Source organism: Suricata suricatta, chromosome 3 (genome assembly GCF_006229205.1).
Source record: "Suricata suricatta isolate VVHF042 chromosome 3, meerkat_22Aug2017_6uvM2_HiC, whole genome shotgun sequence".
In the NCBI taxonomy this organism is placed as follows: Eukaryota; Metazoa; Chordata; class Mammalia; order Carnivora; family Herpestidae; genus Suricata; species Suricata suricatta.
This window is the reverse complement of record NC_043702.1, coordinates 53,727,742-53,751,179: the sequence shown is the minus strand read 5'-3', so window position 1 is coordinate 53,751,179 and position 23,438 is coordinate 53,727,742. Positions and strand designations below refer to the sequence as shown.

Sequence of the window (23,438 nt, the reverse complement as noted above, 5' to 3'; positions counted from 1 at the left end):
CGAAGCAGATTAACCAATATAGGTAACATTTTTAAGGCATTGTTCTTGACAGTCCATCTCCTTTCTTATGAAATAAAATGATTTTATTTAAATGTAGTTCCACTGGAAAATGTGCTCTTCAGTAAGCCAAATAAGGAAGTTCTAGAAGGGGGAAAATGGTTGAGCCAGAATGTTTAACGGATCTTGTCAAACCAACTTAGAGGTTATTGCTTCCCACACTAAAAAAAAAAGCCTCATGGACACTCAAGTTCTTTAAAAACAAAAAAACCAAAAAAAAAAACTTGGTACTAAAAACCATTTGGAACTGAACGGTTGGAATAGGCTTGGTTTTGAGAGTTCTGGTATGTCACAACTTGAAACATTTCTACCTAGGGGACAGTATCTCAGAGTTCTAATAATTGAATGTCACAAATAGATGAATAAGCAAGTGAACAGAGGTAATGAAAGGATTGTTAGCCTATATAATACTCAAGATTACTTTTAAAATTTCAATGTTTTATCCTGATTTTTAAGATTTAAGAGGTGGTCTGTAATGGATTCAAATGTTTCATTTGTAGTATAATGAAATGTTTACAGAAAGATAACTTTTTCATTAAAATATTTTTAGAAATGTGTGTGTTGTTTTGTTGCTTCACAGTGTGATTTAAACACTCTAGGTGAATATTACATACTTTATTAGTAATAAAGGAAACTTGAGCCTTTACATAGCAATTCAAGATACAGATTCTTGGGGCGCCTGAGTGGCTCAGTCGGTTAAGCCTCCGACTTTGGCTCAGGTCAGATCTCACGATTGTGGGTTTGAGCCCCGCATCAGGCTCTGTGCTGACAGCTCAGCCTGGAGCCTGCTTCCGGTTCTGTATCTCCTTCCTCATGCTCTGTCTCTCTCTGTACAAAAATAAATAAAACATTTAAAAAGATACAGATTCTCTTCAGTGGGAAACATACATGACACTGGAAATGGAGACTGGGAAATAAATTGAAAGCGATTAAGTCTTGAATGCCAACATGATGAGTGAGGAATCTAAGCTTTTAAAGAATAGTTACAGATACTTAAGTGACTAAGTGAAAACTGGGAAGAAAAAGGGGTTTCAGTAGATTTGAGTATTCTGTGTGAGGGTGGACTGGGAGGAAACGAAGTTCAGTCAAACTGCAATACATTTTTAACCAAATAAAGGTGGCAATCTGTTAAAGCGATAACGGTTTTTAAATTGTGATTTTTAGGAAAACACAAATCTTTGGATTCTTAGCATTAGTAGCTATTTAAGAACATGTTATATAGATGAGTTGTGCCCATGTAAGAAATTCTAGCTGTTAGGATTGCAACACATATTGCTTGGGTTTGATTTCAACACTGGCTTTCATGTTACATGCAGTGACACTAGCAGTAAGTGCCATACAATTCCAGTATAACACTTCGTAAAGAACTAGTAATGGCAAGGGTGCAACAAACTGCAGTCTAGAGGTTAAGTGGGGAACACTGGGGGAACACTGAAAGCTAACTAGGAAATAGGAACTTCCCCAAGATACTCAACTTACAAAATGCATTGACAAAGTGGATAAATGTTAGTAAGTACAAGGGTGTAAAACACTTGTAAATATGAAATGTTTAGGTGTCCCCATATCCATGTATATAGCCGTATGTTAAAAGGGTCTGTAATGGCAAAAGATGAGTTATAGCAAATGTTAACTAGTTACATTTGGCAGTTAAAATACACGTAATTTTCCGCTTTAAAACAGTCCATACATAGACTGGATAGAAATGAGTAAACTATGAACTTGAGACCTTTTGGTAGGTGGTCTATTTGGATTGACTCTTTTGTCTCCTACTTTTCCCCCTTTAAACAGGTATTAGAATAATTCAATTAGATTTTTGTTTCTGTGTGTCAAGTTTAACTACCATTAAAATATTTAAATACAGAACTTACTCTGTTTTGTGAGCGTGGACAAGTTATTTGGGTTTCTTTATGCATGCTGCCTGTTGGCAGTGTGATGCCAACAGACCCCTACGAATCTTGTTTTAATATATATTATATAGAGTTAAATATTACATTGGAAATAGTAAAGTTTGACTTAGTAATTCATGCTTTAAATATTAAATGAGGCTAGTAGGGTCTGACTTCTGTCTTTGAAGTTCTGATATATAAATGGCATTTAGAAATAACTGGTAACCTGCTAATGTTTGACAGTTTACTGTGAATGCTATTGTGGTTTGTAGTGTTGAAGGAAATGTTATATTTGTTAACTGTTAGTAAAAAGAAGCAACTTTCTCCATGAAAATCCTAATTTAAATTCTATCCAGCTGAGGAGTTGTTTTTACCTAATATTTTTGTAAAATGGAGATAATACCCACCCTCTTTCTCATTAAGTCTGAAGGTTAAATCTGATGCTGGGTTTAAATAACTTAATCTGGTGTCTGGTCCATGGTCTCTAAAGATATTTTGAGTAATAATTATGGGTACTTTCTTAATATCCTGAAGAATACTTAAAATTTTAATGGGTTACAATAAAGTTAATTATGCTAGTGTCTTAAGAGGTTTTGGGGTTTTTTTTTTTGTTTTTTTCCTTCACAAGGTTTTTGTGGTCTTTAAATATTTCATAGTTCTCTTGGGGTTCCTTGGGTGGCTCATTTGGTTAAGTGTCAGACTCTTGGTTTTGGCTCAGGTCATGATGTTTTAGTTCTGTGAGTTTGAGCCCTGCATTGAGGTCTGTCCTGACAGGGTGGAGCCTGTTTGGGATTCTTGGTCTCCCTTTCTATGCTCCTTTCCCACTCATCGATGTTTTAAACTTTTAGAAAAACCATTCTTGAAAAGTTTTTCCCATTCTCAAGAAGTATAAAAAGCAACTGAAAATGACCTGTCCTGTTAAGTATCTGTAAAACAGGAGTGAGAATTAGTTTATCATGTTCTGAGGCTTAAAAACAAGTATGAGTAGAAGTGTAGTGTAAGTTAATTTGAGTAGCCACTCGGAATTTCCTTAAACATGGGTTTGAGGAATCTCCGCAAGAAAATGTTTCCTTTACAGAACATGCAGTATCGTTAAGATTTTTTTTCTTTTCCGTTAAGATTTCTAAACTGCTATAAATGAATGTAAAAGGTATAGGTACACTTTTTTTTTTTTTTTAAGGCTCAATTTTGAGAGTGTGGGAGTGGGGTGAGGGGCAGAGAAAGAATCCAAAGCAAGCTCTGAACTGCCAGCACAGAGCCTGATGTGGGGCTTGAACCCATGAACCTTGAGATCATGACTTAAGCTGAAATTGGGTGCTTAACCAACTAAGCTACCCAGGCACCCCCAGCATAGGCACACATTTTAAAACTAGGAACTTGAGTTTAGTGTTTGAACAATTGGATAGCCGAAACTAATCTCAGGACAGTATAAAGCTCCAGCTCAAGTCTAGATCAAGAGATGAAAATTTGGCTTTATTTTTTTGACATTAGTAGGTTAGAATTTGTTATATTCAAATATTTTAGTTTCTAAATCTGCAAAATCCTTTGTGTTTACAATTTCATATATATTTTTTTTAAATTGAATGGGGGAGGGGCAGAGAAACCAGAGCCACAGTTGGATGCTTAACCTACTGAGTTGCCTAGGCACCTATTGTTTTGAGAGAACTAGAGAGAATGTTTAGTATTTACAAGTGATTTTTTTCAGATACTGTTAAAAAAAAAAAATCCACCAATCACCTCAATGAACTCAGCTACTGTCAGGCTAGAAGTTTGTTCCAGTCTGCCCAGCGGTGCTTTTCACCCTTAGTAGGTGCCCGCCAATTCTAGGTGTTCAGGTGAGGACGCTCGTAATGGATTCATGCCATACTCCCATAATTTTGTCTAAGGGTGGAGCACTTCGTCTTTTTTCTTGACATTGGAAAAATGACTCCTCCAGGGATCTCTTCACCAGGTAAAGAAGTGTTCCCAGAGAGGCCAGCAGCAGAATCTGAATGCCTACTACATCCGTTAGTCTTTGAAGTCATTTTCAACACGGAGCCGAGCTTTGTCATTTGGGCCAGGTTTTCTTACTGGCTAATTTGACTTTAGTTTATTTCACTAGCAACTAAAAGACATCCTAATACAAGGCTAAGGAAAATGAAAAAATGCTTATTGAGTGCCTCGTGAGCTAGGCACAGTACTTTCTGCATAGTAACTTAATATACTTCTCACTCTACAGATGAGGAAATGAGCTGAGTGTCTGTCTTGAGTTACTGGAGGCCATTTAGAATGGCAGCAGCAAGCCCAGGCAATCTGGCTCTAGGGCCTGTGGACCTCTGTATTGCAGTACTTACTCTAAATGTGTTTTCCCATTACCCCACCTTTTTTTTTTTTTTTTTTTTAAAGAGCGCATGAGTGGGCAGAGAGGAGAGAAAATCCCAGGCAGGCTCCATACTGCCAGGAGAGCCCGACAGTGGGCTTGGAACTCCTGAACCGTGAAAGATGACCTGAGCCAAAATCAAGAGTCAGACGCTTGACTGACTGAGCCTCCCAGGCACCCCTCAATTCTTAAAGATGTTCCAAATTCATGACGACTCCTTCACCCAACATGTTCTCTCAGAAAGTTCTTTCAGTTCTACCTTTGAAACCTGCAGAATCCAATGCCTTCTCACACCATTCCTGCTATCACTACCCTAGACCAAGACAACACTATCCCACGTATATCAGAGCTTCCCCATTGGTCATCCTCCTGCTCCCACCTTAACTTTCTAGACCTTCCAACACATGGCTAAGGAAACTTAAAAACCAGATGTTACTAACACCTATGGCTCCCCACTTTCCTAGGGAAAAGCCAGCCAAAGTCCTCATGAAGGTGTAATAAGGTTCTGTGCCATATTCCACTTCTACCTGCCCTTTGTTTCTCCCTCCTCTATTTTCATCTGTATACTTTTATTGAGCAGCAGGCAAAAGTTTATTAGAGTGTAAGATTAGAAAGTAATAAAGCTCTCTTAAAAAGAGAACATTTGAAAGTGAATGCTGGTCAGCCATATGGCTCTTGTTTTTAAACAGGCTTCAGAGCCTTTGAACATCCTGTATCCATCCGGTCTAATCCTCTTTTTAGCTAATGGAACAGGTCACCTTCAAATGTTGCCATCTCAATAGGCTTTTACTGTTTGCAGCCCTATTTTATTATTATTTTTTAATTGATTTATTTTGAGAGGGAGGGATGGGGGGAGAGAATCTCAAGCAGGCTCCACGCTGTCAGCGTAGAGCCAGACCCAGCAGTGGTGGGGAGGAGGGCGGCACTTGAACTCATGAACTGCATCATGACTCAAACCAAAATCGAGTTGGATGCTTAACTGACTGAGCCACCGGGTGCCCCTGCAACCCTAGTTTAAACTGCAATGCTTCCTTCCTACTGGCCTTCCCGACCCTCCTGGCATGTGCAGGTTTGTGGTCTTCATTCAGTTCCAGGAGGACCGTGATTCCCATTGTGTCCTGTACTTTAAAAAATACCTAGCACATGGTAGGCATATATGTATTGATGGGACTAAACTGAAATCAGGGTTTTCATGTCAACATATTTTCCTTGGTTGAGATGTGTTTGCTGTTGGAGAGCTAAAACATCTTCTTGATACACTTTATTTCTTTGGATCTCTGGGACCAGAAGTTCAGCAGAAAATACTTTCCATATTTCCAATGAATGGAAACATTCTGAAAATGCAAAATTCCTAAATATTACCGGTAAGTGTGTTATTATGGAAAACACTCTGAATAAACTCAAATGAATTCCAAAGATAATTTAACAGTCATAATATCCCTTTATTAGTACCAGCTTTTCAACTAAATTGGTTTTTGCCAGAGCTAAACAATTTAATATAAAAAATGCCTTTTTTTGTTCATACAGTATTTATAAAAAAGTACATAGTGGTTAGTTTTGCAATTTGCTTTTAGCCAGATGTCATATCATATAAATCTATGAACGTAACAAATGAGATAAGAACAGTATAAATAAGTTTTTGTAGTATTTACACTTATACAGGAACTAGCCCAAAAGGTGTTCTAAGAAATTAAGTTCGCAGTTAAAGTGAAACTACTGATTCAACATACTGATGACTTATTTTAATGCTTTTTTAAAGTTTATATTATTTTCTACACTGGTTTTTTTCCCTATAATTTTGCATAGAATTACTTATAAAGTATATTTTTGTATTTCACATCACAGTAGGAGCTTTTAGTATAACAGTACAAAAAAAAAAAACCCCAACAAAACCCACTAGAGCTCAGAAAAGGTCAGATCCTGGCAAATCTAGTTTTTCTTCACGACTGGCTTCTTACTTTTGGGCACGAGGAACACATTGCCGTCCCTTGTCTGCTGCAGGGAGTACTCGCTGGGAGAGTAGGGCCTTCCCTCTTCGTCACGTAGCATGCCGAAGACTTCTAGGTACAGGGCACTAAGCTGTTTCTTCAGTAGATGGAGGCTTTTGTCATTCTCGCCCTTTTCTTTGAGCAACTTTTCTTTTTCATCTTTCAAATGATCCAAATCTTGTTCCAGTTCCACTATATTTTCCAGTTTCCTTTTTCTGCAATTCTGAGCAGCCACTTTATTCTTACCCCGCCTGCGTATATCTCGAATTAATGCCAGTTGAGCTTCGCTGAATTGCTCCTTGGACATCATCTCATTGAAGTCATCGACAGGGAGGTTAATGATCTTTTCAACAGGGAATGGGATGTGGAGAGCTTTGGCCCTTAGCTCATCTCTTGTGAGATGAGCCTCCAAGCGGCTTGAATGTTTGTCTTTTGTGAATGGGGTTTTTCGGTGACTGGGACTTACAGGCAACTCTTTCTTGGGCGTTTTTTCACACTGGGCATCACGCACTGGAGTGCTGTGCCCCGGGGATGGTGACAGGGGTTGGACTGTCTCTCCAGAAGACTGTACTGGCTGCGTTTTAGGACCGTTCTGGTTGACACTCCCAGGGGCACTATCTAGCTCTTCCATTTCAGAATCACTGAAGCCAAGCAGTGTGTCTCCATAGACAGAAGATTCCACTGAGTGTTCTGGTGATGCCAGGCCGGGACTTGTGTTCAGCGAAATGCCAGAGTCAGAATCATTGAATTCTGTGCTTTCAGGGTGATTTTGGTTGAAAGCTTTACAAAGTGATAGATCAGAAACATCAATGGGGCCATTAAGAAGTTCAGAGAGTGACTGGCTTAAAGTAGCCGAGGAGGGCACGCTGTTGCTGCTGCTGGGTTCTGCTATGAAAGCAGAATAGAATTCATCGCCAAAATCAGTGTTTATTGTGGCATCTGAATTTAATGAGTTCACGGTCAACTGGCTGGAATCTTCTGTGGAGAGGATGCTGCTGAAAGAATCCTCAAATGAACTGAGAAAATGTGGACTGCAGTTACCTACTTCTTTTTCCAGCGAGGGCATCGATGAGTAGAAATGAAAACTATTGTCAATCTCTGTCATTTTGGTTTCTGGACTTGGGACCATGCCAGCCTCGACCAACTTGTCATTTTGAATATTAAGACACTGCATAGAAAAGAAATTTTTACCAAACGTAAGTCAAGTTAAATATTTTTAATAGCTGACGATCTATATCTGATGGCAAATATTTTTATTTATTTATTTTTAAAGATTTTGTTTTTAAGTGATCTCTACACCCAACATCGGGCTTTGACTCACAACACTGAGGTCAAGAGTCACATGCCCCACCGACTGAGCCAGCCAGGTGCCCCTAAGTGCAAATGTTTTTAATAGCTGATAATTTATATTTGATGGTAAATTCTCCCCCCATCCCCATTCTCCCCAAGCTCTTCTGTAATTCCGATGATTCCCATTTCTAACAGATGTAAGTCTAAGCACATGTATTATTCTCATAGTTCCTAGACTGGACTTCAGGTTAACGTGATCTTTCCTCAAGACATCCAGCCCATTTAACTAACAGAAGTGGACTTAAGTGAGCATGGGGGGCTCTCCTGACTAAAGTTTATCTATTTCAGTAATCTCTACATCCAGCGTGGGACTTGAACTTACGACCTTGAGATCAAGAGTCGCATGATCTCCTGACTGGGCCAGCCAGGCACCCCTCTCATGACTAAGTTAAAAGTACCCTCCCCAATCCTTCCTAGAAGTAGGCACCATATAAATAGTAACTGGAATAAATAATTTAAAGGCAATGAATATGAAAGTATTTTTGACTCCTGACACCTACTGTTACTAGATCTTAGTTACCTGTAATTCTGGAATGGATAATAGCTCCTCCCAAACTTGCTCAATGTCCTGCTGCATATTGTCTAAAGCAGCAATGGCTGACTGAGTGACAGGAGTCTGGGGTGACAGAGCCTGATTAGGAGCAGTGAAGACTGGGTTCTCGATTTGGCTGGGAATATCAGGAGCAAGTGACTGAAACGCAGCTGAAGAAACCTAAAACCGACAAAGCATTTATCTGTGTGAGTCTGACAGCAACGATGGAGAAAGAAGTACACTCAGGGGAGCCATCACAACACCTTAAACTGGAATCGACCAACAGTTCTGGATTTCTCTAGTTCAGACCACTTACGGCTCCTATTTCTATATAATGAAACAAATCATTTCCCCCCCCTGCCCAAGTGACTCCAAAAATATTCATTTACCAGCTTAACTGTTTTAGCCTATGCATTTGAAGGTAAATTTCAAGATAAGTAATAATCTTTTGGATTTGATTTGCATCTCCCTGTATAATACCTAGTATAGTATTCAAACACAAGAAATTTACTAGAATTGTTAAATTCTAGCAAGTCTTGGTTTATTACCCAGTTTGCTTTTCACTCACCAGAATTTATGTCTAAGTACCTGTATCAAACTAGTTACTTGTTTGCGTGATTATGCAGATCCATGCTTCTGGCTATGCAGGGATAAGAGATTTTGGTCTTGTATGGTGTAGGGGCCTTTTTTTTTTTTAATTGTAATGTTATCTATAGGCTAAGGTTTCTTTGTCAAAATTCCCTCCTAAGATATTTCTTTAATGGAGGCACACATACAGAATGTATCAGACACAGTTGGGGAGTTCCGCTGTTGGCCAAATGTTGTACCCCATTGTCATCTACAAATGGGAATGTCTCTGCCAAGAGCTGCATGCAGTCATCGAAGTACAGGGCGTCTGGTTTGGGAATGTGGGCAACCTGGATAAGAAGGAAAGACGTAAGTGAAATATTTGTTCAGTGTCATACAAGGTTTATAATTTAGATAATCAAACATTTATCTTCCTCTGAAATCAGTTTAAGGTAGTAGAGTGCACTGAATCAAACAAACCACACTATCTGGGTTCAAATCTTGGCTTTCCAATTTCTTGTGTGCTCCGGGCAAGTTACTGAATCTCTTTGAGCGTCAATTGCCCATCTGTAAATAAAATGCTAGTGATCTGTACTACTGACTCTACTATGGCCACTGCTGCCACTCACTCAATCCTTACACGACATTTCCACAGCTTCCAAAGCACTTTCATGTAATTTCTGTCCTCTCAACCCTTACACCAACTCTGTGAGGGAAGTCAGGTTTTGAACTCCTCAGGAGGCTGAGGCTGGGAAGTTGACTTGATATGGTCACAAGGACATAGTAAAAAGGCAAATCCGGAACTCCGGTGCAGGTATTTTAACTCACCAAACTGGTTCCTTAAACCCTGCCGCACACCTTCCCAAGCACTGAGAACTCCGTACCTGGGAGTAGCTGGCAGATCCACTGGTTTCCGAAGGGATGTGCTGGGCAGGCTGAATTGGGAGGAATTCACCTGTCTCTTCATCTAGTTGTAACTGAGCAAAAAAGGCTTTTTCTTGCTCCTTTTGGAGTTGTTCTTGTCTTTCCTTTTCAAGTTTTTTCTGTTTTTCCAGCTCATGCTCCTTTCGTCGTTGACTGAAGTCAAATACTTCTCGACTTACCCCAAGATCTATATCTTGCCTCCAAAGTATGTCAATCAAATCCATGTCCTATGTTTAAAAAAAAAAGGAGACAGACAATAGTTAAGATAGTTTTTAAAATGGCAGATAGCCTATAATTTATATTATGCCACTGTTGATGTTGGGGGATAGGGAAATTACAAACAATCTGAAAGGGAACACATCCAATGTTCTATTCATTAAAAAAAAACCCCTATAAACACAGCCATCCATTCTAATCACTTATTACTTGGATTATTAATGACTTGACTGGGTGATAGTAGAGGTCACTAAAGAGCAAAGTAACATGTTGCACACTAAAGCTCTTGAATTAATAAAAGAAATCCCAAACTTGTTTAATGGAATACAGAAATTAGAGCAAGCACTCCCAGCCCCTGGTTTATTATGAGACATGGAAAACATGATCAAATATGTGGAACTTTTTCTAAACCCAAAAGAAGAGGGGCGGGAACCCTAGTTAAATGTCAATCTAGCAGTTGTGAAATATCACCGTTCTTTTGGTATTTCCTACATTGGACTATTTTCCCCATCATTTATTGCTACTCTTATCCCTGAGGCTCACTTATTAAAACCGTTTCCTCTTGATTTGAGTTTTAGCTCCTGAGGCATAAACAAATTGGTAAAGAAAAGTCCTAGCTAATGGTAATCTTGTGACCCAGGGTCGTAAAGCAAGAGGCTGGCCCTGGAAGAGGGGTAGTGCCCACTAGTTTCACTTCTGAGAAATCACAACCCTCTTAAAAAAACACAAAGAAAAAAAGACATGGCCCCACAGAAGGATGGAAGGTACTGAAAGCTTTAATATATGGGAGAGTCTTACAATGAGGGAATGGTTATTTTGGTTTCTATAACAAAGCTAGGCCTACGTACCACATCCAGATTTTCCTAACCACAAATATGTCAAAAGCAATTGTTTGATTTATAACTTCGGGTTTTGGGAAAGTCTGCATAGGTAGGAAATTTAAATCATTTTCCATTTAAGAAATCTTCTATAGTGAAAATAATAAAATGAGACTGAGACTGAGACTGGAAAAATAAAGACACGGGGGGAAGGCAGTTTGGGCCTGAAGGCCAGTAGACACCATGCACAAACATCACACGTATTTTGGTTCTGATGATGGCTGGCAGCATGGAGTTGCCCAGTGTGTCTAGACCCTACTTTCTGCCTCCAAGGACAAAGATAACATGGCTATTGCTTCACTGAGCAGTCAGGCTATTTTTACCCAACAAAGCGGGGGCACGCCACCCAGCCTAAAGGTAGCACAGCTACATGGACAGCAGAGGCCATGGCACTTTAAGCCCTGGTGGCAGAATCTGACATGCTGTGAAACCCTGACCGTGGGGTTTACCAGTATTCTAGCCTTGAGCAGTGTTGGGTCTACAGCAAATGGGGGGTAGAATTAGATCGGCATTTGTAGCTCTTTAGAACTGCAAGGTACACCTGTTTTTAAGCCAACATTAAAGACTTTCTACATGCCAAGCATTTTTCAAAGTCCTTTACATACATACAAACTAATCTGCAAACAACAATATAAAGACAACATATATCCTGTTTTTACAGACAAAAACACTGAGGTTTAGAAAGAAGGGAAACTGCTGCAAAGTATACAGGGATATGTCCAGGGCAGCCTCACTCCTGGACTCAGGCTTTAACCACAAGCTACACTTCAAATATAAAATCTGATCACTGGCCAGTGGTTCCCAGATGGAGCAGGATATAAAATCCACTATTGTATATATACTCTGCTTGAGCATCTTGGGGATGTGAACAAGTGGCCAGTTTACAGAAGGCTGGATTGAGCATGTCACCTCAGTTGCTTTCCTGGCCACGACAGCAGAGAAGCAACCACAGAGTATTAATTCATACATGGCTAGCTCCTCAGGGGACTCCCCACTAACACAACACATGAAAATAATTTCCATTTTAAAAATGATGTTTATCCAAAGGTCATGTTGAACGAGAAAGGTCCAAGGTTTTAGAGAAACCTGCTTTAAAATTCTGGTTAGATTGGGCCGTATCTTCTTAGTGAATTTAGAACAGCAAGGTATCCGGTCTAGGCTTTCTCCAAGCTGGAGTTATAGGAGCTAGATATTAAGAAGGTGTCTGGTATATTCACACCCACTAAACACTAGCACTAAAATGTAAAGGCGTGCATGATCACACAATCTCAATTGAACTCCAGTTTCTATAATTGTAAGACAGGCAGTACCTGTTCCCCACGCTCCTCAAAAACTTATGCGGATGGTCTGCTGAGCTCTTCAGAAGATCAAAGAGAAAGAAACCCAAACACTCGTCCCTGCACCTAAGGGCCACTCTGACACGTCCCTTCCTCAATTTCCCCAGAATGCTTCGGCATCTCCTTGTTAAGAGAACCCATGATAAAAACCAACATCCAGTTTTGACCTTTTCGTAAAACAATTGAAAGAACACAGAAGCCGTTTATGTTGCAAACACCTGCTCACAAATCAGACTATTCCAGAGGATCCCCAGAACCCAGCCTTATGGGCTGAAAGAAAATTTCTAATGTTAATGTATGCAAAATTTAACAGTGGTAGGTACCAAGAGTTGATACAAGTCTGTTCTTTCCTTTTTCCCCTCTTTCCTCCCCAACAGATGAGATGCTCTCGCAGGTTCAGATGGTTTAACTATAAATTTAGTAGTATATAACTGTTCTATCCCACTCCTACCATTCCAACGTTGGTGGATCAAGTGAGATGTGAAAGAAATCTCTCTATATGTAAAGTATACGCAAATGTTGCTATGCATGTTGCCAGTGATGGTTCTAAGACCTGCTGTAATATATGCAAGATCAAACTCAAGGCCAATGGATAATAAAGAAACTATGGACCTAACTGTAGTGGAAGCCTGAAATAACATTCAGCAATGAAGCTCCTTGGCTCTTCCTCAGGGAGGATGTGAAATTGACTACCTGGCTTGTGCAACATGGGTTGAAAACAAAAACAGTAACATACACTTTTATGAAAGCACAGATAGCACATATACCCATTCAACTGCCATTCAATTCCTGATAGTACCACCCTTCAATGCACAGCCAAACTAATTCAGCTTAACAATAACCCACAGCCCTCGGACCAACTACAGCCAAACTAATTCAATTTTTAAAAAATTCCCGTAACACGATCAGAACAGGGCACCTTGATGGATCCTTACCCACAAACAGGCAAAATAAAACCTGAATCGTTTGGATCAGCTCTTGAGCATCCTGTTCTCCTTCTCTGATCTGAAACGATGCTGGACCCTAGGGAGCAGAGCAGCTCCTACTGCTCTAGCTTTACTGTCTCCACCAGTAGATGGATGCCACCAAAAGATGTTTCATGTGACAACATCTAACTGTTCTTAATGCAGGCTGAGCAGCCTTCAGTGTGGTCACGGGGGGACCAAAACAGGTTTCAAAGTGTTCTTGGAGGTTTTCCTCTGTATTTTTTAAGTTTATTCATTTTGAGAGAGAGTGAGAGCACACACGCGTACACCTGAGGGAAGGGCAGAGAAAGAGGGAGAGAGAAAATCTCAAGCAGTCAAGCTGTCAGCACATGGGGCTCGATGAGATTGTGACCTGAGCCAAATCAAGAATTGGATAATCTTAACTGACTGAGCCACCCAGGCGCCCCTTTTAAAGTTTATTTTTATTACTATTTTTTAAGTATATATTTATTTTTGAGAGAGAGGGAGAGACAGAGAGTGGGGGAGGGGCAGAGGGGGAGGGAGGCACAGAATCTGAAGCAGGCTCCAGGCTCTGAGTTGTCAGCACAGAGCCCGACGTGGGGCTCGAACTCACAAGTGAGAGCATGACCTGAGCTGAAGTTGGACTCTTAACGGACTGAGCCACCCAGGTGCCCCCAAGTTTATTTTATGTAATATTTATTGTTGTTATGAGAAGTGTCTAAAAGAAAACTTCTGCTTAAAAATAAAAGCAATGGTAGTTTTAACTGCCCTGAATTCCTTAAAACAGACGTTCTGATCAAATTTCAAATAAAGCAACCATGGCTTTCCTGTTATGGCCTTAACATATTATACTCTGTTACTGGAATTTTCACCTCAACTTCAGAAGAAAAAACCTGCAGGGATTTGATGGTGTACGAAATATTCAAAGCTTTATGCTGAAAATGAGAACAGCAGAAACGTGTCCACCCAAGACTTGCTGCTGGGGAACCCCAGGGGCTCGGGACTGTTCTGTGCTCCCCTCACAGCAGCGAGCGTTTCCTGCAAGGAACCCCGTGACTGGGCACATGACTTACTCCACAAATGACCCACCTCCGCAAGGCTCGTGAACCATCTAAGAGGAAGTAGTCCGGGTGGAGCCCATAACAAAGGGTCAGGCCTCCTGACCGCGGGGAAGGAAAATGCCGAAGGAAAAGCTAAAACTGCTCGTTGGCACATAAATCCGAGGCCCTGAGAAAGATGGGCTTATCCCCTCCAGGCCCCTGAAAAGGAAGGCTGAGGCCAGCAGATCAGTAGAGTCTGGGGAAGGAGAAGAGAGCAGGAGGATGGTTTCCACAGCATTCCAACAGGTATTTCCTGAAGACTAGGGAAAAACTTCCCCGGGCAACCCAGGCGCTGGCTGGGAGCCTTCACAGGCCATATGGAGCCACTTAGTATCTGAATTTTTTGTTGTTGTCCTTTAGTGATTCCTGAGTGTGTTGCAAATTATGCTGTTAGCTTGGCTTACACAAAAGATGACAATTTAATAAGAAACATAAATGTTTGACAATTCACATTAAATCACCATCTGGTCCAACGGAAATATTCATATTTAAAATGTATATATCATCATTTGCCATCTGTGTAATCTATTACGGGTTTTATGGGGAATCTGAAGTTGGTTTATTAACTCATACCACTTCAAAACAAACACCTTTGTTCTAGGATGAAGAAAGGAGAAAGGCCTTGAACACTGAATCCTATATTAAATGTGTTTTCTTGGGTGCCTGCATGGCTCAGTCGGTTAAGCATCTGACTTTTGATTTTGGCTCAGGTCATGATCCCATGGTTCATGAGATCGAGCCCTCTATCAGGCTGTGTGCTGACAACTTGGAGCCTGCTTAGGATTCTCTCTCTCCCTCTCTCTCTTCCCCTCCCCTGCTCTCACTCTCAAAATAAATCAATAAACTTAAAAAAAAAAACATGGTCTTCTGCAAGCCAATCTTAGTACCTTGAACAAATCAGTATTTTTCATGCTTAGACGATACAAAAAATTAGAAAAGAAAAGACAAGATAAGATAGCACAACCTCCTCTTAAAGTAATTCTGTAAACAGAGGCTTTGGGAAAAGTATTTGAAATGAAAAATAAGGTGGTTTCTAGAATATGTTCACACGTGTAAATGAGACTTGCACCTCCCAACCCAATGCCCTTCCCTCCCTCTCCCATCCTTTATTTTGTCTTTAGGATGGGAAGGTGGTAGGAGGTTTGTTTTTAAAAACAAATTTCACCCATCAACTTAAAAAAGAAAAAACTGCACAGACTATTTAAAAACTGTATGCAGAAAATAAAAGTTGCTTATTTCCAAATTAAAAAAAAATTTAAGTTTATTTATTTTGAGAGAGAGAAAGCATGTGCCATGCGAGTGGGGGAGGGGCAGAGAGAGACTCCCAAGCAGGCCTCGCACTGTCAGCACAGAGCCCAACACGGGGCCTGAACTCGAGGTTAGGACCTGAGCCTGTATCAAGTGTCAGACGCTCACCTGCCCGATCCACCCTCGTGCCTCTCCTCATTTCCCACTTCACTGGGTGAGAATCGCTGTCTCACACTACTCCTTAAAATCATGTATTTCCAGTAAGAAAATAATAAGTCCTTTAAAGTTTATTCCCCTGAAATCTCGCCTTCATTCAGATATTAATTGCTGACACTCAGTCTATTTTTGTTTGTAATCCTCCTCCCATACATTTCAGTCTTTAGATTGTGCCCAAGTAGTTATTCACCTAAACACTAAATCTGGTTTAATATTTTCTCCATAGAAGCTGCTCAAATATTTCTGAGCAAAACCGGACGGAACATGAATCACATCCTACTGTTCCTTAGAGTGTAAACCAAATGAAAGCTAGTGGTCACAAAAACAGCCGAGTGCAGGCTTGACTTTCGAAGAATTGATCACATAACAGGTATCTCCTTGGTTCACAAGTCGCAATCCTCGCTAAATAAAGTAAAATGACCCTGAACAGATGTATTTTTAAAATACAGCTCACTGATGACGATTATTATTTCATAAATAGTTATCTGCCTATTCTCTTTGTATCTCTCCCACTGCTTCACTGCAGGAAGATACACAAATCGATGCTCATTGTTTTTTCAGTGAGCACAGTCAAGTATTTTTGGTTCTACTGGACTGATTTGCTAACTTTTAAATATACTGCTGTAATAATTATGGAGCAGGTAATTAAAAAGAATCACAAAGTGTGTGTGTGTGTGTGTGTGTGTGTGTGTAAACATATAAAATCACAGAATATTAGAGATGGAAGGGGCCACAGATCCGTGTAGGCCACGTTAAACGTCACTGAGTTCATTTCTGTGTAACTACAGCTCCATTTTAAAAAATAACTGGCCTAGTAAGCAGTTATATGTCAGCAGAGACTCCTAGTAGGTAGTAATAGTTACCACTAGTCCAAGTTTTCCTTCTCAAGAAATTTTACTAAGGATTATTTCCTCAATCTCTATTGACCAGTCATTTCTGACAGAATAAACATTTTCGGGCATACACGGAGAGAGGAATTATTCAACAAGTTAAAACCTGAGATTACAAATTTGCTATTCCTTGGGTAGTAGACCCTTCCTCCCACCCTTTTGTCTTTCAACTAGAAAATGGTCCAGTTTCCTCAGTCTGGCGTATTACCATGTGCAGACATTCTCATGGGCTGCTTCCTGTGCACAAAAGTTTCTCAGCAATGACTCAATCTCAGAAATACAATCCAGCCAGTTTACTGGAACTCCTCACCCATACTGCTTGTCTGTAAGCTGCAAACACGATGCAAAGATAAAGCAAAACTGGCAAGTGAACTGAATAGGAACTTGGGACTGCTGCTTCTCTCAAGAGCTACACAGCTGTTTAGCCAAAAAGACATCAGACAGCGCAGTCAATTTCCAGTAAGGACAGATGATCCCATTCGCTATAAAAAGTGCGCTGGCTCCAGCGTTTCCAGGAGAATTTTCACACCCAGCCCCCAAAAGACTGCTTTTTTGGGGGTCTGTATTTGAGCGGTGGATGCTTGCCAGGCCTGGAAGGGCTTCCGTGAGGGTTAAGAGGAGTTTGCCAAGATAATGGCTTGGTTTGATAAGCAAACTTCAGGACACATTTTCTAATCCCTTCCCCATTGTTTAACACGCCATATATAGATTCGGTTCTGAATGCTGTCCTCCACACACAAAAAGAACTTTGTGAGTAGGTCTTCCATCACTATTAGAATGATTCTACTGGAAAACACACACACACACACACACACACACACACACACACACACTCACACAGGCGCATCCGAAGAGAACCCTCAGGAGCACTGGTCTAACTCCTCAACTGACTACCTAATGTACCCTGAAATTTATGGGGTGAACTTGACCCTGGAGGTCAAACAACCCGCCTGCCCATCCTGGTGGTCCTCCCTCGTACGGGGCAGCCACCGTGAGGGAGAGCAGTGCTCCGTCCTGCACGACCCAATGGCCACTCCTGCTACTTCTAAATGCCCTGTGTGATACTTTCCCCTCCTTGGGCCCTGCGTTTGTAAAAAGAAATTATTTATTTCAATCTTAAAGCTTCTTTTCAGATTTCACTGCCTACCATTAGCTTTAGAAAGTAAGAATCAGGGTAGTCACCCTGGGTTTGGAGGCTGAGGAAGTAGTGAATACTGTTTATTGCTACAAGCCAAAGACCTTGTATGCCGTGCTGGGGTAGTGTTGAATATTAGATCCACATGTTTTATATACACTGTAATCTACATAAACTAAAACATTTAGCCTTTGTTTAAACTGTAGATTTTGTTAAAATACATTTTAAGGGGTCTGCTTAAGCTTTTTAGCAGCACTTTTGAAAGTATGAAGTATTTCTAGGAATAATAAGCCACGAAAGGCTAACACCACATTTTACTCAAATGGTGGTGGTAGTTATTATAAAAGTGGTAGTCAAGATCAACAAGATTAATGTATACACTGCCCTAAATAGATTGTCAGTCCATCTACCCATCTAGTAATACATACGTGTAGAGCACCTCTCAGGTGCCAGGAACTATGCTAGGTGCTGGGGACACAAAGATAAATAAGATGGTCTCTGATCTAATTTCCAACATGATGAGAGGTGTGTAGGAGCCAAGGCAGCACGAAGGCAAGTGTCCCTAAACTGACCAGGAAGACCGCACAGAGGTCACCACTGACAAAAAGCACTGCAGTCACGACTGCACGAATGTCCTACTCCATAAACAAAGGTTAAGCCTGATTTCCAAAGGTCTAATCCAAGGAAACATTTGAAAGCAAAGGAGGTTACAAAGCTGGAGAAAACAGAACAATGAATACATCGCCACTCACTTTATGCATTCTTGGTCTCCCCTCCTTTTTATTTTTAAAAACTTTTAATCATTTATTCATTTTTAAGAGACAGAGCACAAACAGGGGAGGGGCAGAGAGAGAGAGACACACAGAATCCGAAGCAAGTTCCAGGCTCTGAACTGTCAGCAGAGTCTGACGCGTGGCTCAAACTCAGTGAGATCATGACCTGAGCCAAAGCCGAATGCTTAACCGACTGAGCCGTCCAGGGACCTCTGGTGGGCTCCCCTTTGATGGCAGCAGTGTTTGCCCCCTCTCCCCAGAGGCTCAGGTCCTCCAGCATTAGAAAATTCTCACCACCCAGAGACTTCCTCCTCACATTTGGACTTTTCGGTCAGTGTGACTCATCTCAGCTGAGCTGTGTATCACGGCTAACGCCACACTGTCTGTCACGGAAGGTTACAAGTGGAAGGGACCACACAGGACTCACACAGACAGCCCCTTTCATTTTTCAAATAGGGAAACGGGCCAGAGGATGAAATGACTTGGCCCAAGGTCAGAGGTCAAGGATGCCAAAACCACCTACCTCTACTTTACAACTCGTGTCAAGTTACTTGACAGAAGGAAAAAGATACATTTTTGCTCTGTTTTAATTTTTAGATCAGCATCTCTTGCCCTACCTTGCCAGCCTGCAGGTACCCAACAGCTTCTATGACAGCTGGCGTTTGCCAGGCACTTCACGGTTTACGGGGTGTTCGCAGGTAGTACCTCATTCCAGCCTCACTGCAGTGGCCCGAGGGAGGCGGTTCATCTTCAGGTAGGGATGAGCACACTGAGGCTTGGGGCACCGAGCAGCGCTGCCCCAAATCACGTGTGGCCAGTGGTGGAGCCAGGACTCCAACCCAGAAATGACTGCGGGCCTGCCAGGCTCTTCCCAGCCGTGGTGCTGTGCCTTGGCACTCACACCACACCAGGCAAGGTCTGCAAACTGCTTTAGCCTCAGTGCCCTCTCCTCGGGCAGGACGTGAAGACCTGGAGGCTGTCCCTCCTGACACTCAGAACTGCCTGTCCTGAGGACTCATGGGTAAATCAGGTCAACTGAGCTGCACAAGGAGAGGGCAGCATTGAAGTCTGTCTTCCCACATTTACCCTGTACCTGTTATGTCTTATCTGGGCTCTCTTCCAACGGTCTGGCTAAACTGTAAACTCCCATAGGGCAAGATAATGTCTTTTTAACATAGATAACACACGTACATGTGGAAAAAAATTTTAAAGTTGCAAAAGTAATCTAGTTACCCTTCCCCAAGGCAACTGTTGGCATCAATGTTTTGTGTTTTCTTAGGAAGACATTCTATTCAACACACACATACAAATAGCACATAATCACAGTGTGTTCCACACTTACTAACGAATTTTAGAGACAGTTCTAAGTCAGGGCATAGAGTCGTTCCATTATTTTTTTAAAAAGATTTTAAGTCATCTTTACACTCAATGAGGCACTTGAACTTATAATCCTGAGATCAAGACTCACGTACTCCACCAACAGAGCCAGCCGATGCCCCTGTTCCATTTTTTTTTTTTAATATTTATTTACTTTTGAAGGAGAAAGAGAGCATTGAGCGGGGAAGGGGCAGAGAGAGAAGGAGACACAGAATCCAAAACAGGCTCCAGGATCTGAGCGGTCAGAACAATCTGACACAGGGCTCAAACTCACAAACCATGAGACTTGACCTGGTCTGAAGTCAGATGATTTAACTGACTGAGCCACCCAGGCGCCCCTCCTCCTTCCATTATTTTTACTGGCTGAGCAGTGTTTCATCATAAAGGTACACTAGAATAATATATTATTTAATAACATAATTATTTAATTAGTCCCTCATTGGGCTTTTAAGATATTTAGAATCTTTTGCTATCTTTTGAAATTAATGCTACAATAAATATCCTTGTGCATAAATCATTCCATAAAAATGTGTGAAGACATCTATGGAATAAATAATTATAAGTGGAACTGCTGGGTCAAACAGTACAGTTGAGCCTCGAACAAGGTGGGAATTAGTGGCACTGACCGCCCCCCCACCTCGCCCCAGTCAAAAATCCATGTGTAACTTTTGACTGGAAGCCTTACTGGTACCAAATGGGAGATTAACACTTATTTTGAATGTTATATGCATTTTATACTGTATTCTTAAAATACAGTAAACTAGAGAAAAGAAAATGTTATTAAGAAAATCAGAAGAAAGAGAAAATACATTTACCCAGAAAAACGTGTATAAGTGGACCCGCACAGTTCAAAGCTGTGTTGCTCAAGGGTTAACTGCACTTGCACTTACAATCATGGTAGATACGGCCCGACAGTTCTACACACAGGTTTTAGCAACGTGTGGCACTGCCCATTTCTCCACTCGTGTGTCCTTCACAGTGTGCATCACAGGCACACAGTACCCACAGGACAAATACATACTAACTGTACGAGGTCCCCTGTGAATCACTTCAAACCAGCCCCTCCCTCTATCTTTCACAGGACGGAGGAGAATGAACGTTACAGTGGGCTGGCTAGCAAGCAGCAGCTTTCACCACCAGTCTATGTCCAGCCTTGCTCTAGCCAACTTAACCTTGGGTGGTACCCGTGGAGCAAGCTGAACGCAGGAGAAAGAAGAGGAAAGGGCATGGCACAGACAGGGAAGACAGAGGCCGGGCAACGTCTCAACAGCTGAAATACCAAAGCACATCGGGGAAAGCCAGTGCCTCTGCCTTTCGCACAGACACGGTAAATTACCAAGGGCAAAAGTAAGTCCAGCCTGGCTGACCCATCTGCCAACTCATTAAAGACCAGGAAAAAACGTTCTTTCTAGGGATGTTTCTCAGGAACAGATGTTTCTTGGTCATAAAATTACCTTTACAGCACACAGCTGGCTGAGGAAAGCGGAGGGTGATCCTGGAGACCACAGTCTAAACCCAAGGTTTATAAATGAGGTTCCTGAGGCCAAGAGATGCTAAGTGAGTAACCAGCCCCGTGTCCCATTTGATGAAGCAGACCTGAAGAGGTCATATGGTCAAACCTAACACAAATTAGATTTTAAAGTCGACTTTCTATTGCAGTTTCTATTACTTAAGACTCAGGAAATATTAGGAATTACTTTGAAAACAGATCTTTACAGAACTGTTGCATGGCATTAAACCCTGCAGCCAAAGTAATGGCCTATAAATGAGCCTGCTACTTGACCAATGTCTAATGCGCATTTTTCTGTACAGAGCTTTCCTTCCCCCACCCCCGAGCTCTAAATACCATGCGGTTTCCTAAAGACTGTGTCCCTGATCAATATAACAGAACTAAAAAAGCCCCTGCAGGCAGATCATCTCTGCTACCACAAAAGCAACTCAGAACCAGTGTGGACCCCGAGAATTCCCGAACTGCAGAGTCAAGGCCATGTACCCATTAAATGCACATTACAAATTTGAAAGAATCATCCAAGGGTTCACGGAGATCAAGTGTGACCCAAGAAATAGTTCTGCACCGCCACGTAGAAAGAAGGCCCAGGGAGACACCCGCCCACACACATGTAGTGCTTTAAGATCACAAAACACTTCCACTTGCATTCTTCTGTCATGTAATCCTCACGCTACGTTGTGAAGATCAGTGAGATGAAGAAATGGAAGTTGAGAAAGGCTAACTGTCAAAAGTCGCACACTTGTCACCTGCACTTTAGGCACAAGTAGCCTCCTCTAATCTGATACACACACTCATAAGTCAAATCGTCATTTAGTAAATCCTAATGCCTCCCTTTCTTCTTCCACTTCTCAAAATACAAATACAATTCAGGTTTGCTCGAAGAGTGTTCCTTTTAGTTTGTTGATGGTTTCTTCCTTCAAATCCATTTTGCTACACTTATAAGGAAACAATACCATAAAACAGGCCTAGACTTTTATCAAGTGACCACAGATGACCTGCCTAAATGACAAACACATGAAGTCAAGTTCTTCGTTTTTTTCTCAAGGACAAAAGCTGTGTGTCTAGTTTAAAATCTCTGGCTTTGGGAAAAGGATTTCTTAAATTAAAACATGAAAGCTAGATGTATGGAGGTTCCCAAAATAAATGTTCACACAAAGCGTGGGAATTATTTTTACCTTATTACTATTCCCACTGTTTCATTATACTGCCCAAAAAAATACATGTCAAACACAGAAGCGACCCTCTTGTCCATCCACTGGTAGGCAAAGCAAAAAAATTATTTTTCCTGGCCATCTAAAATAATTTCTTCTTCAAGACCTTTTCTTCAGGCTGGATCTGGGAGGAGTTTCAGGTTTTTGCAGCTCTGATGCCCACTGGGTTCTAAGGCCAAGCAAACCGCGGACCCAAAGCAGGAGGCCATCAAGACCAAGAGATTCCAGTCCCCACCTAATCCTGCCATCTTACCTATCTCTTAGCCTCGGTTTCTTCCTCTGCCAAAGGACAGGGCTGGGTTAGGAATGCCTAAGATCCCTTCCTCTAAATACCTCTGGTTCTAGGATGTCCAGAATTAAGTCTGAAATCTAATTTTGAATTTTATTTATTTTTTAAGGTTTTATTCTGTTTAAGTAATCTCTACACCCAATGTGAGGCTCGAAATTACAATCCCAAGATCGAGAGTCGCATGCTCTACTGACTGAGCCAGCCAGACATCGCTAATTTTGAATTTTAAAACTAGCTAATTTTAGCTACCTGTAATAGAGGCTCTAAAGCAGTTCTGTCCAACAGAAATATAATGCAAGCCACATGTGTCTTTAAAAAATTTTAGTAGCCAGGGGCGCCTGGGTGGCTCAGTCTGTTAAGTGTCCCATTTTGGCTCAGGTCATGATCTTGCAGTCTAACGAGTTTGAGCCCTGCATCAGACTCTGTGCTGATAGCTCAAAGCCTAGAGTCTGCTTCAGATTCTGTGTCTCCCTCTCTCTCTGCCCCTCTCCCACTTGCTCTCTCTCTGTCTCTCTCTCTTTCTCTCTCTGTGTCTCAAAAATAAATTAGCATTAAAAAAATTTTAGTAGCCTTACTAAAAAGAAAAAAAACAAGTGAAATTTAATTTTAGCAATATGCTTAATATATCAAAAAATATTTTAACATGTA

General features: G+C 41.2%; 1 protein-coding gene across 3 annotated transcripts in view; it reads right to left on the bottom strand.

The window, feature by feature from the left end:
* Positions 1-5,720: 5,720 nt before the first annotated feature.
* The window catches only part of NFE2L2 (nuclear factor, erythroid 2 like 2), a 32,404-nt gene continuing 14,686 nt past the window's right edge, over positions 5,721-23,438 (bottom strand). For all 3 annotated transcript variants that reach the window (XM_029934337.1, XM_029934339.1, XM_029934338.1), the window contains exons 2-5: positions 9,624-9,890; positions 8,949-9,089; positions 8,161-8,352; positions 5,721-7,458 (exon numbers count right to left, since the gene is read on the bottom strand). In XM_029934337.1, coding sequence (XP_029790197.1) covers positions 6,232-7,458; positions 8,161-8,352; positions 8,949-9,089; positions 9,624-9,890 — 1,827 coding nt within the window. In that variant the 3' untranslated portion in view covers positions 5,721-6,231. The remainder of the gene's footprint in view (positions 7,459-8,160; positions 8,353-8,948; positions 9,090-9,623; positions 9,891-23,438) is intronic.